The 15,241-nt window shown below is 42.3% G+C and overlaps 1 protein-coding gene across 1 annotated transcript; it reads right to left on the bottom strand.

Annotated features, from left to right (window-relative positions):
- Positions 1-798: 798 nt before the first annotated feature.
- Positions 799-8,777, bottom strand: larp6a (La ribonucleoprotein 6, translational regulator a). The gene is made up of 3 exons (XM_037752368.1): positions 7,780-8,777; positions 4,524-4,722; positions 799-2,739 (listed from the first exon to the last, which is right to left on the bottom strand). The coding sequence occupies exons 1-3, from the start codon at positions 8,583-8,585 to the stop codon at positions 1,642-1,644; spliced, it is 2,103 nt and encodes a 700-aa protein (XP_037608296.1). The 5' UTR covers positions 8,586-8,777; the 3' UTR covers positions 799-1,641.
- Between the last annotated feature and the right edge of the window lie 6,464 nt (positions 8,778-15,241).

A 15,241-nucleotide genomic window follows, 5' to 3' on the forward strand; every position in this document is an offset into this window, starting at 1 on the left:
GTGGGTACCCACGAGTCTCCCCTTTACAGACATGCCCACTTTATGATAATCACATGCAGTTTTGGGGCAAATCATAGTCAAGTCAGCACACTGACAGCTGTTGTTGCCTGTTGGGCTTGAGATTGCCATGATATGATTTGACCATATTTGTTTATGCTAAATGCAGTACCTGCGAGGATTTCTGGACAATATTTGTCATTGTTTTGTGTTGTTAATTGATTTCTAACAATAAATATATACATACATTTGCATAAAGCAGCATATTTGTCCACTCCCATGTTGATAAGAGTATTAAATACATGACAAATCTCCCTTTAAGGTACATTTTGAACGGATAAAAAAAATGTGTGATTAATCTACTGACAGCCCTAATATCTATATTCAATCTGGATCATTTGTCGACATTACGGTCGATTGGTATCACAAAAGCCTAATTACATCCACCACATTCAACATTGTAAAACTAAAACATGCAAATAAAAACACACAGGCAATTGGAATAAATTATTTGTGCAACGGGTCTATGTTCGTGGAGATTTGATATAGTTTATAATCCATCATCTCTCTCATCATCCTCCCATCTGTGCAATCCATTTAAAAATAAATAAATAAAACACACCAGTGTGCCAATTCTGCTTTCCAACTGTGGAATCGCCTCTACAGTCTTGGCACAGCAACGATAATCACACTTAAAACTCGCTTACATATTGAAACAAAAAAATCTGATTTGATCATGTTGGTTTCGGACCATCACAACCACCTCAAAATGTGTCAAACAAAAGAGAAAAGTCAGGCCAATTGCAATTTTAGTGATTTATTTGTACAATAGGAATCGCACTGTACAAATACCCCAGCTCAGATGTAAAGGCAAGAACATGAGAGCATTTTTTTTCTTTTTCTGCCTGACCTGAACATCCCTCAAACCTCACTGTGAGCATTTAGACTGATGGAAACAAGAAATAAAATAAAAGCTAAAAAAATAAATAAAGCAGGTACCTGCCGAACAAATTAACATTTACAGGGCGAGAAGGGACCCTTCCCAACTAAGTGCCAAAGCGTACTGAAAATATCGAAATTAAAAAAGGCAAAAATAAAAACTAAAAAGATATCATGTCCAGATTTAACTGTCAATCCTTCATGGCAGTGGAGCGATTATGGCCTCAGATTAAACAGCATGTAAAAAACAAAATGGAACTCACAGTAGACGAATACAGAAAAGGCGTATGGTGATATCTCTATCAAGTCCACCTGCCTATGCCACTTACACCACCTACACATTTACACACCATCCACAGACAATGTTGTGAGCTTTTACACACAAGACAGAGGACACTTTTCGATTAAAAAAAAACAAAGAAACAGTGGAATTCCCTCTCCAATGTTTAGACAGCAATGGAGGTGACATGGTCCATTTCAAAGCAATTTACATTCACTCAAATGTCCATTAGTAAATCACTAATGTTACCTTGGTAACTCAAAACGTCGTATAAAAATATAACAAAGACTGAAAACTGATGCACTCAACAAAAATATATCTACACAGTCTCAAATGTGGGGGGTGGGGACTGAGCGACGCGGCCAAGAACAGCTCCAATATACCATTTCATTTCTGGGGGGGGATGCATGAGGATGCTCCACATATCAAGTCTGAGTGGCAGCAGTCTTTCCCCTCTCGGCGACAGAGACACAGTGAAAGCCGCGGGTTCCGTCGGGACCCCTCGGCAGCCTCATCACGCCGGGCGGCAGGCCGTCGGCGTTCTGGATCTTTCTTCCCATCATCGGGCTGCCCACCGGGCTGCTCTCCTGAGACGCAACCTGCTTGCGCCGCTGGACCCACGGGCTCCCCGAAGGGGTGAGGCTACTGTCCGAGGAGTAGTCTGCCCAGCGGCGCCCCGCCTCGGGGCTCAGTCTGCCCTCGCTGGCTAAGGGAGACTTGTTGGAATGAGGAGATTTGCGCTGAGAACAGGGGCTGGCGCGGGGGCTGGACCAGGGACTGTTCCGCGGGGAGATGCCAGGACTAAGGTGATTGTTCTGGAAGTTGATGCCCGCAGTGGTGGGGCTGAGCTTGTTGCAGGACTGGGACTTTCTGGCAAGCCTCGGGGACGTGGGGTTGCTCTCGGTCTCCGAGGAGCTGCAGGCCGAGTCGTCCCCGTGGTACTGGAGCTCTCGCACTCTGCTGTTGAGCGAGCGGCTTTTGCGCATCCCTCCTTCCTTCCCCCTTCCTTCTTTGGGCACCTTCTTCTTGGGCGGCTTGGTGCCAATCAGGACCACTTTCAACCCCAGCGAACCGGCCCCTCCGTCCTCGCTCCCCACGGCTTCATTGGCTTTGACGGCAGCCTCCACCTCCTCGAACTCCACAATGGCACACTCCTCGGTGCCCAGCTGAGTGTAGCGGCCGCTCAGCCTCTTCAGGTCGGCCGGCAGGTCCTTCCCGGGCTTCAGGACCCTGACCGAGGCGATGGCGCCGTACGTTCCGAACTCTTTCAGCAACAGCTTCATCAGCTGCTCCTGCTGGGTGGCGCCTCCCTCGCTGCCTCCATTATCCTTAGTGAGAGCTGCCAGCTCTGGCCAACTCTGCAGATCACTTAGCAGCAGCATGCGGCTGGGCAACGACTCGCTGGCAAAGACCGGCACTGCGGATTTACGCCGGACCTTACGCCCCTCATCGTTCAGCTCAAGGATCTTTGAGTGTCTCAGAGCATAAGCAGTTGTCCTCCAGTCACGAGTCAAGTGTTTCACCTGCAAAGAGACAACGCTTGTGTTACATGGGTGAGACGCTAAGTAGTTTAAGAGGGCCAATCTCATAACCATTAGGTCATATATTGATCCTCTTTGAGAGTTATGAAGCTTCAGTTTAAAAAGATTGGCTAAACACTAACTTAAGCCTGTCAGCGGGATCACTCAGTAGTGTGTTTACTGCTTTCCTTTCAGTCATACTTCCTGAATCAATATCTGAACCAAACATCCTGGCCTCACTGCGTTACTCAATTCATCACTGTATAAATTTGCTGTGGTTTAAACATGAGTCACCTCGGTGTCGTCAAGCTCGTATGTCCTTGTTTATGTTAAAAAGGAGTGTGTGCGTGGGGGCTCGGATCACTAGTGGCGTAAACAGATTTAAAAAAAACAAAACAACCCAACAAATCTTTATGCATGGGCCAAAAGTAGCACCAGCTGTTGTGAACCAATGTGAGAATATCACTGCATCCCCAACAGCTAATCATGTTTTCTTACTTTAATGGGGAACTACGCTCATTTTCAAAATTCATACGTGTTATTCCTGTGGTCTAAGATGGTCCAAAAAATATTAGCAAACACGAACAACTCTCTTCCAAATCCAAAAACTAGAATGCTAAAACTCAAACTTGTGATGTCATCTAGGGTATAAAGTGTGGAGCTGCTCCATGGACAATGAATGGGGAGAGATGTTCTAGATGACACTGAGAGCACCCAGGGGAATGATTTGAGTATCATATGGGAACTTTGACTGTTTCACAACTGAGGAAACTACAATAGAATAATGGTGCCTTCAAATGAAACTCGTGAGCTTGTGTTTACAACATGGGAAATGTACACGATATGCTTGGCATTCAAGTTGTGAGAACACCGCTAAGCAACGGAAATATTAATGTTACTGTTGGTGTGTAGAAGCCACAGAGACTAGCAATTTAGCAAGCTAGCAAGTGGGTAACATAATGCAGGAAATGCAAAGGCAAAATGACAGAGGAAAAAGATTAGGTGGTTGGGAATATCAACATTTTCCTCAAACCCATTATAAAATTACGAAGAAAAACAATATACAACTAAAATTACAATATATTCACTTATGTACCGAAAACTTCCATGGCCTCCACCATTTCTGACGACATCAACAAACACAAGTCGGGAACTCGAAGCTTTCAGAAACTTTCCACTTACGAGGTTGTGAATACCACGAGAGAGGGGACTCTACTCATATGGACTCTTCTGGTGAACACGGTAAACACGACCCCATTTGAAGGCACCATAAAGCTTATTTCGGTATAAAAAGAAATGAAACATTCTGTGGGTCCATAAAATCAGTCTCCCATTCATTGTCTCTGGAGCAGCTCCAGACTTTATACCCTATATGACATCAAAGTTTGGGTTTTAGCACTCTAGTTTTTGGATTTGGGAGAGAGTTGTTCGTGTTTACTAACAATTTTTGGACCGTCTTAGACCATAGGAATAACATGTATGAATTTTGAAATGCGTGTAGTTCCCCTTTAACTTCATTTGTACATTTTGGTCAGCTTTCAAATGTCAAGTATGTAGAGTAGACTGTGGCTGGACCTTATATTCAGTACACAATCAGCTCAGGAATATATTGAAAGTTCGTAATGAGCCACCTTTGGGACATTACCCCTACCCCATGTGGCATGTGCATTATCATTTAGCCCATAATAGCAATGGCTTTCTGTGTCCAGCCTTATCAGGACCGGGAATTCAAATTATTTCCTATTGTGTTTCCAGATTATACCCCTGTGCTTTGCAGCCATGGTTACCTTTTTGAACGAAGTGAGCAACTTGACGCTGACGAACCCCATTTTGTTGCGTCTGACATGTTTAAGCAGGAAGGCGTCGTGCTCCAGGTTCTCATCGGACAGGTAGTACTCGATCTGAGCGACCAACTTCTGGATGAGCTCGGAATCTGGCGGTTGCCAGCTCTCCTCCTCCAGCTCCCCTCCACTGGTCCCGGCACCGCTGTGTGTGGGAAGACAACACGCATCATGGTCAGCGGAGACTGAAAAAGCCGAATACTTCATATCCTAAAAACGGTTCATATTTCTGCAATTGTTACACATCTCACTTTCATCACTACAGTAAGCCAGAAGCTTACAAGTTGTTGGCAGGAATCCTGCAATTTGCCTTGCAGCAGTTGACAAACTGTGTCCTCAGCCATAGTCACCATGCCTCGGTGCCAGACCTCGACACCAGTGCCCCGCCAGTCCTCAAACTGCCAAGACCTCTCCATCTGAAGGGCGTAGAGTCACAGGCTCTCCCTCCCACACAGAGTATGGTGGCTCACCAAAATCTACTTCACACAATCTACCAAAAACTGGTACCAACACTGCATATAGCTGAGGCTTTTAGGCACAATGAGATCTCAGTCAGACGCCTGGCTGAAGCTGTGTGAAGCAGCAGCAGCAGCAGCGCAGTCAGGTAGCTTTGCAGATTAGGGAGTTGGGGTCTGATGAAATTTTTGTGGATGACTCATCACCTCCTCCAGCCTCCTCCCCTCCTTTTCCTCCCTGCGCACACACCCTCAGTCAACAGCTTTCCAGCCGGCTGACCGCACAGCTGTGGCGCGAGCCCACTGCTTCGTCAGAGAAAGACAACCACGAGCGGAGCTTTTAAAAGACAATACTGTCACTGTCAACACATACAGGATAATTTATGAATCAAATATGATACAGCAGAATGTTAGGGATACTGGATTTTTTTTTTTTTAAAGGCTGTGAATGAAGTTCACTGTCATGTCACTGTGAAGTAGTGTACTGGCTTAACAGCCACATGTACATACAGCTGATCATATCAGTTCCAAACATGCTTCCCATCACATGTTCAGTGATCATACGACACATCCGGTGTGTGACAAACCTGGCACAAAGCACCAAGGTGTGATAGAAGCTCTTTGTGCCATTAAGGCGTGACCTGGAGCCCAACTGAAAGGATTGGTATGGACGGAGAGATTTATTTTCCCCCATTGACCTTTCTATCACTGACTCAGTCTTTGCGCTCGCAGTCCTGAGTAGGGAACTTATAGGCCAGGGAGGATATAAATAGCAGGCCATGACGCAGGGGAATTAGATTAAAGTGAAGGTGCCATCCTTTATCTCTCAGGTGTCTGGTGCTTGGCGTTAAAGCACCGGTGCTGCCGACAGGTGGTTAAACACTTCCCCCGCCTTCCTGCCAAGGATAGTATAATAATATCAAGCAATCAAGTATGTCTGTGAGGATTTACCCTCCCAATTGTGAGCGATCTATTGTCCTCCTCTCTCACACACTGTGATGTTTGTTCACAGTCTTTTGTTGTCACTGTCACACACCTGTCTGTTTGGGTTTATTTGTACAGCATCTTTCTACACAAACTGGCATTCTTTCAGTGAAACAAAAGGCTACAACTGTAACCCACGCTGCTCATGTGCTGCTGCCAAGTTACAGAATAAAAATCAGACACAGAAATAGACTGGTGGAGTTGCAATAACCTTGACACCAAGAGGAACCCCAAAACCTCACTGAACCCACCATGATATTTGGGGAATACTCACATTTATGAACAAAACGAAATGTATGAGAGTAAAAGTCTGTCAAGGCCAGGAACACAGTTTTGTTTACCAAATGATGATCTGATTGACTTCTATTTATAGTTTACCAACCGTACCACACTGACACTATAAGGACAGTTAAGTAAGGTGAGGAACAAAGCGCTACAGGAACAGCTTTGTTCCAGCTGCAATTGTTCATTTAAATAAGTCCTAGCAGCTTTTGCACATATTTATGGAAAGTTTATCCCTTTTCTCATTTATTGTGTCTTTTTTGTGCTGATATTTCAGTGTTTTTTTTATATTGTTCTTGTAGCCTTTTTCTTTTTGCTGGGTCCTGATCCAAGTAAAGCCTTTGAGTTCTCTTTGTCATGATTTTGGTATGTCTGTCGCTTGTCTGTGCTCTCTACCTTATTGTCAGAGTTCACAGAAACGTGTCATCAGCTGACAGGAAGTAAACATGGAACCAAAATGTTCCCCATCAACGCAATTCTGTTGCAATTTCGTCGCAATTCGTTGAAATGCACTAAAAACGGAGCGTTTCAGACAGAGCATGAATACAGGTATATTCAGGTCGACAGTAGGAGGAAAATATAGTTGTTTTTTTTAACATTAAAGCATGTAAACCCAGTAAGCCTTTGAGTACTCTTTGTCATGTTTTTGGTATGTCTGTCTCTTGTCTGTGCTCTACCTTATTGTCAATATGGATGTCATCCTCTATTTTTGCTGCAAAACAAATCTACCTACGGGTACAAATAAAGTCACCTGAACCTGAACCTTTAAGCCAATAATACAAACCTAATACTCACATTTATGAACAAAACTAATTTGACAAATGTATGAAAGTAAAAGTCTGTCAAGGCCAGGAAACACAGTTTTGTTAACCAAATGATGATATGATTGACTTCTATTTATAGTGTACCAAACTTACCACACTGACACTATAACACAGTTAAAGGTCCCATGCTCATTTTCAGGTTCATACATGTATTTTGTGTTTCTAATAGAACATGTTTACATGCTTTAATGTTCAAAAAAACCTTTATTTCTTCATACTGTTGACCTGAATATGCCTGTATTTACCCTCTGTCGGAAACGCTCCGTTTTAGTGCATTTTGACGGAATTGCAACAGAATCCATTAACAATGCTAGTCAACAGCTTGGGTCCATGTTTACGTCCTGTCAGCTGATGACTTTCACATTCACTGCAACCAGGAATAAACTGGGACACATTTAGAATGTTTTACGTTTAAAATTTGTGTCAACGGTCTAAATATTGTATATTAGTGACATCACGAATGGGCAGAAATCAAAACGGCTTGTTTCAAATGCAGAGTTTCTGAATACCGGCTGTGTGAATTTCCCTGTGGATCGAGTGTTTCGATACTTTCACAGTATTTATATAGGATTTAAGCCTGCTTTATAATAAAAAAACATGACAATCTCACTTTTTTTTATAATATGGGACCTTTAAGTAAGCAAATAAATCCCAAACCTTGATTTGTCATGTCTTCCCAGTTCGTCCTCGCTGCAGCTGCCTCCGAGGAAGTCGATATGATTGGATGACAGCAACTCTGGCTCCTCGTCCTCCTCTGCCGCTTGAATGGCCACTGTGATCGTCACCGTGTGCTGATCCACGGTGATTACCTCATCGATGCCGCCGCGCTGCTCCTCCGCTGACGCATCGAAGACGCACTCCGCCGGGTTCAGCTCGGGGCTCCCAGCGGACACGGACCCGCTCATCATCATGTCGGTCCTCCTGGAGCCAGTCAAGGTGCATCCAAGTCCACCACCACCGGTTGTTGTAGCAGCAGCAGCGGCAGCAGCAGCAGCGCCTCCTCCACGGCTGCAGCCTCGAATCTCGGTGGTGCGTAAAGCTGCTCGACGCTGCTTCTTATCCGGGCACCAGCGGTGTTTGAGAAGGACCCAAGGGGCTCCGAAGACGCGCTCCACGGCTCGCCAGAAACCCCCGATCCAGATCCGACCAGCGGGGCTCGTAGCAGCAGCCAGCGAGACGCAGCCTGGTGTGACCGACCTGGTGGAGCCTCCTTGGGCTTCTTCTACTGCTTCTTCCTCTACTGCTGCTGCTGCTGCTAGTGCTGCTGCTGCTGCTGCTACTTCCTCATATGTAAGAGGCTTTTTTCTGCTTTTGAAACGAGCTCTGGGATTGGGCCGCAGCAGCGTCTCCTCAGCGCGCTCACTCCCACCAGCCCACAAGCACAAGCAAGAGCTGACACAAAGCCAAGAGGGAGGCAAGAGGAAGGAGAGGCAGCGCATGAAGGCGGTCACCAGCGCGTGCATATTCTCTTTTTTTTTTCATACACAGATTGTTTTACACACAGACAGTGTTGTCTTTTTTTTTGTTTTGTTTTTTTTGCGATGAAGACACGAACAGCGTGTTGTTGCGTGGCTCTAAGTAGGGAAGCCAATTCACGTGTTCCTCTCTCCTCTAATTGGAGAATTGCGCGTGTCAAGGACGACCCCTTCACTAACGACGCTAATTGGATAATAGGCTCCAGCAGTCTGGTGGCTGCAGGAGAGGGAAGTAGTACCTAGAGGAAGAGGGAACACTTAGATCAGTGGGAGATATTCATGGCAGTCAAAGCAGAGATTGTAAACCATAAGGGGATCAGGAGTCAAGATTAGGTAGATGGGGATTTGGTACACAAGTCTTGGCAATAACCAGGATTTAAATATACTTCTAACACGTTTTTTTTTTATATAATAAATGTGTATATATATTAGGGCTGTCAATCGATACAAATATTTAACAAAGAATAATCATGATCGTCCATGATTAATCTGATTAATCGCAACTTTGTCAGTTCAAAATGTACCATAAAGGGAGATTTGTCAAGTATTTAATACTCTTATCGACATGGGAGGGGAAAAATATGCTTGCTTTATGCAAATGTATGTATATATATTTACTATTAGAAATCAATTAACAACACAAAACAATGATATTTTAGTTTTATATATATATATATATATATATTTAAAATCCTTATTTGGAGTTCAAATTCTCCTAGTGGCACCCCCTCCCCTCCCCATCAAACAAAATGACAAAAAGTCAATTACATTTTTCAACAAAATTGTATTTATTCCACATTTTATATATTCATTAAACTGTTCGCTCATATATTCTGCCAAGTTGATCTCCCTGCACACTGGTCTAAATGCTCAAATTTTCTGTATTTTAATTTGCTTTACTGAAAAACTCTGAAATTTAAGAATATTGACTCCAAAAAACATTATATTGTAATATGTAAACTCACCCTCAAGTAAGAAAAACCAGTGGTGCAGTGGAAGGTATACACTGGGTATACGGGATATACCCATCTCTTTTTCTGGTGGTTTACAGTATACTCACCTATCAGCCAAAAAGCCACTGGAATATATAGGAGAGTATACCCATCCTCCTCAGTAACCTACTACCCATCTACCTAGTAGTACACCCACCTCAACGACCACTACACCACTGCCAGAGACAATACTGAGGACATGACCTCAGTGACCTCAATGCTAGCTATAGCCCCTTTCTTGGCCTATGGGACCAGTGATCCCTCACTAAAATAAAAGTAAAAGTTTTTTGCCTTTGATTCACTTGGACCTCAGAAAGAGGCCATGGGGGCCCAGAGTTCATACTCGCTAGTTTTATTAATGGTAATTTGTAGCACTAGAGTACCATATGTAGATGTTCAATGAGAGCATTATTATTACAGTCATCACTAATACCTCAAGTGCATTTTCGTAAAGCTTGTTGTTGGCCTGCATCCTAATAGCCCTGTAAATCACCCACACCAATGTTGTTGGCTGTTGGCTGCCCTGCATGAAATATCTTTACTCCTCCCCACTGGCAAGCCAGGCGCACAGCTGGTGGGCAGTCTGACTCATTCTCTGCACCACATGCCACACAATGCTCCAGTTTATGTACAATGCAACAGAGAGAGGGACAATGAGTGAGAGAGAAAGAGGGAGGACGGGGGTGAGGAAGAGATTGGCAACAAATAAACTGAGGCATTTAGTGTCTTATTGAGGGCTCCTATTCTCAGAGGAAGCTCTGCCAGAAGGGTTGTTTCAACTGCAGTGCAAATATACATGTTTCAAGGATTTCCTATAATCACGCCTGACGCATTACCAACAAAATTCACATGAAAATTGTTGTGAAACTGTGAGTCTAGGAAGTGATGTCAGGACGGCACTCTATAAACACCTGTTGATGGTGTTGCAGATCACTTCCTCTTTTCAGGCACGCTTGCCCCAGTTTGACACAGACGGCCTCCTTTAGGCCTCTTTCAACCGTCAACCAATGTGCACAAACATGTACAAAAATGTGTATCGAAAGATGTGTCTATTATTTTTGTCCACCCTTATTTATGTCACTAGAGGTCCCTTTCAGTATAATATAATACAACTCAGCAGCACCACTAACTACAGCCTCCAAAATGACCATATAGAGTTCAATCAACACCTCTCTGAAGCATTCTCGACAAAAACTAAATAAGACAAACTTCATGAAGACAGGATGTATTGCAGGGCTGTTGTATTGGAGCTAATTAAATTAATCTAGGTGTACTAATAAGCTGGAAACTCAGCGCCAGTCTAAAATCTCTCCCAGGGCATTTTCCTCTAATTTCGCATAATTACAATTTTCCCACTTCTGGCTCCATATTGCATCACCAGCCCTCCAAGGAGAATCTCTCTTTGAATTCAGAGGATTTTCCCTTTTCCTTCTTCTTTATTTATTTTCTCTCGTCCCCTTATGTGCTTTTCAGGAGTTTTTTTTTTCTTTGAATGGTGCCAGTGGGGCTTGGAACATTGTATATTAAGTTATCCAAATAAACTTGACTTTTCTTAATTTATGAGACTGTGATGTAATCACAACTCTGGTAACCAGTCAGTGGAATTGAAGCCTCTTAGATGAGTCTTATTGGCTTAAACTGAATATCCTATGACCTGGAAGTCTGACAATCTTCATATAACTTGTATCTGACATTACCTCACACAATGTTTGAAGTCTGATGTCTGGGCAGTAGACGTCTAAGGACTCTTATTTGCAAAAGACAAAAACAGCCATGTTAAATTAAGTTGTATGAATCTACTGGTAGTACAAAAAGTAAATGAATTATAATATCTTAAATGCTGAGACCAATAATGCTACACCAATCCCTGATCAGCCCTATTTGACCCTGAAATTTGGTTAAAGTTTTAATTTGTCCAATATTTTGGTTCATCACCAAATACATGCAAAACCAATGACCACCAGCCTCAGCTGTACTCTGTGTTTAGTGCTAATTAGCAAATGTTAGCATGCCAATGCGCCAAACTAACAGGGTGAACATGGTAAATATTATACCTGCTAAACACCGGCATGTTAACATTGTCATTTTGAGCATGTTAGCATGCTGATGGTAGCATTTATTTCCAAGAAACGCTGTGCTGTGAGTACAGCATCACAGAGCTGCTGCATCACCCAATAGAATGAATGAAGCCTTTTGGATGAACAGCACATGCATTTCCCTTTGAGGTCGTCACCATAATGTTTAAACCTGACATACCACGTGCATAGTTGCAGTTATTGTTGAGTCGAAGATACAGTAGCTAAAAACAGGAGAATAAGATCATTTTTGAATCCTTTAGGTTACTGAAAACCATTGTTGTTTATCTCCACTCACAGAAGCCCTCCTCTCTTTGTCTTTGCGAAGCTTGGTATTGTTGTTACGTTGTGACATGGCAGATGGAAGGGGGCTTGGAAACCAATCTGTTTTCCCATTTTTCTTACTTCCATGTTTGAGGAATACTGCAAAAAAATGGATGGGGGATGGTTGTAAAGCTGTGAGGAAACGTTTGCAACCCCCATCTCTTGCAGCTGCCACAGCAAACAGTGGGCTGTTCAGGCATGTGTAATTATCTAAATGTCATCAATTTCACCGAAGGAGAGATCTCACATTAAATTAATTAAAATAAATTAAAAGTCTCTTCATTTTACTTCTCTTGTGCTGCTGATATTATATCTTCTGTAAGCTTATCACACATCCTTTTGGACACTTCAAATCACGTAAACTCAAGGTTACTGCGGACCATGAGTGCAACAATAAAGCTGTACCTGAACCTGTTATTCTTTGCATGTAACCCAGTGTTGCAACCCTCCTGGTTTCTCTTAAAGTCTCTCATACACAGGATGTTACATAAATAATGAAGTGAAGCTTGAAATCATTAACCCAGAGAGATCTATTTTTCCCTCTCACTGAACAGCATTCATCTTTTCAGTTGCTCATTGTTTAATAAAAAAAAAACTTGATAAACTGACTGACAGGAAAAAACAGTGTTGCTTCTCTCACACACAAATGCACACACTCACTCCCAGATGGTAGACAACAGCAGATCTATATGCATCACCTATCACCGTAATTCTGCTTTCAGATTTTCTTTTTAACGTGAGAACATATATTCCTATTTCTACCTCTTACATTCCTCTTTCAGCGAAGGCAGCAGTCATGCTGTGCTGCTGCCAACAAATCAGCACTGCTGGTAATTACACCTCGTTTATTTTTGCATTTCCTATGATAAAGAAGCCAATGTGTATGAATCTCTAACAACCAACAGTCTATATCATTTTTGTTGTGCTGTATATCAGACTGTGTACAAGAACACACATTGATCTCATTTGCATGTAACCATTTCCAGGCTCACATATGACGTATGTAAAGCTATATACATACATCTATCTATACATGAATGGAATTATACTGTACATTGTACTTTGTCAATATGGCCTGTCATACAAACTGTTGATGATCATCTCCCATAATATGTGTCAGCCTGTTGCTTCGTGAATAGATTGTGACAGGCAGTGTGTGGGATGTCCCTTTGATGAATCTGGACTTGTGTTCTCTGAGCAACCGCTCATTACTGCCAGAGTAAAAAGAAGCTGAAAATACACAACGCAATCTATTTCATCACATTTGGTGTTCAGTGGTGTTACCGGCTCAGATTAAATGGGTAGTCACCTGAATTATATTGTAAAAGGAGCAAACACAGAGCAACAAATCTGTGGATAAAGACAGGGTTCAAAATGTCATCCATCCGTGACATGACAAAGAATCTCAGTCAGGGTAGATTTTGAGATCTAGCCAACAGAAAGCTAATGGCAAGAATGGCCGAGATATCTTAGAAATGCAAGTGATTCAGGGCCATGAGCTTTAACGGCACACCTAACTGGAACAGAGCCATCATTAGTGTGATTTGTTGCACCTGTGCCTTTTCCTGTAATGACAAAATGCCCACTGTGAGAAAGGTCTGACGTCAATGTCATTATCATAGCAATCTTAGCATCACATCAATTTTACCCTGACTACAAAATAGGAGCAGAGAACAAGTCAAAATGAAATGTTCATAAGTGCAGGAACAACCAATTGCATGCTTTTTTTAGGTGTTTTATTTTAATTGTGTTAAGAACTAGGATGGAAAAAAAGTGCATTCAATACTAGTATGTGTAATTTGCATCTCTACAAATATAGCACTTTTGTTTTGTCATACAGCTTGTGTCAGTTTTTTGTGGTGAGGGTGGCCTTATAATATTCAGACGTTTTGTCTTCGCTATATACCAGGATTAGGATTTTCTGAGGATATGTTTGACTGAATAGTTGCATGAAACACTACCATTTTGCTCATATGCCTAATTTATTCTAAATGTGATATGATTACTGTAGTTCATTTGTGTTGCAGGAAAGAAAAGCGAACTGGACCCACATCTCAAAGGGTAAATGTGACTGACCATAGCAGAGGCTACTTGTGTTTACTTAGGCTACTGTGTACATCAGACCATTTGTTTTTTCTGTAGTAGGTGTATTCTGGGAGGGCATGTGTGATTGGCTGATAGGCCTAATTTACCCTTGACCTGTTTAACTGAGAATTATCTTCACTCTGATGTAAAATGAAAACAAAGACTTAAGGCTTAATAAACATGGCAAGCTTAACCCAACAGGGGGCCCTGGTGTTATAAGCTGTGGGCCCCTACTGACCCCTGTTCTGCCCACTCTCTGTACATTATGCAAGTACTCTGTCAGGTGCAGTCCATACAGCAGACTACATTTGGCAGCTTAGAACCAGAAAAATGGCAAATGCTCCTATTGGGGTATACCCGCTGTATCAGAAAGGCCAAAAACATAATCAAGGACAGCACTCATCCTGGACACAACCTGTTTAAGCTCCACCCATCAGGCAGGTGCTTCAGATCAATCCGAATACGCACAAACAGAATTAAAACAGCTTTTTCCCAACTGCCATAAACCTCCTGAACTCTGACGTCTCCTCTGTCGGAGTTGAACACGTGCAATGTAAATGTGCAATAACATGTTGGTCACTTTCGTGTCACTTTTGCAATGTAAATACTGTAAATCTGCTGTTACAGATATGTGCAATAACATGCTGATCACTCTGTGCAATAATTATATGATACTGTGCAATAGTTATATAATTATCTGACGGACACTTTGTGTAATAATCTGGCAAAACTGTAATCTGGTAAAACTGTCATCTCATCAATATACATATTGCATTTTTATATTTTATATTGTATTATCTTTTATATATTTTTTATATTTATTTTGCACTATCTCTTTTTTTATTCTATTATCTTTTTTAGCACCTATGGGATTGTCACAATCTAATTTTGTTGTACTACACAATGACAATAAATGGCTTGAATCTTGAATCTTGAATCTACTATCTGTTCTCACAATATAAACTGAAAGGCCTTTAAAACTAGATTGTGACACGGGTCTCTTCTACAAGGCAAAGTCGCAGTATTGGGTGATAATAACTGAAAACTAATAATCTGCAAACCAAAATAAACCCCAACTTTAACTGAAGAAACACAATTTCAGGACTAGTTTCCCTACGGAGTGCTTTTTAAGTGTGACACGGGAAGTGAGTGTAACCAAGCAACGCCG

Source organism: Sebastes umbrosus, chromosome 2 (assembly GCF_015220745.1).
Source record: "Sebastes umbrosus isolate fSebUmb1 chromosome 2, fSebUmb1.pri, whole genome shotgun sequence".
Lineage (NCBI taxonomy): Eukaryota > Metazoa > Chordata > Actinopteri > Perciformes > Sebastidae > Sebastes > Sebastes umbrosus.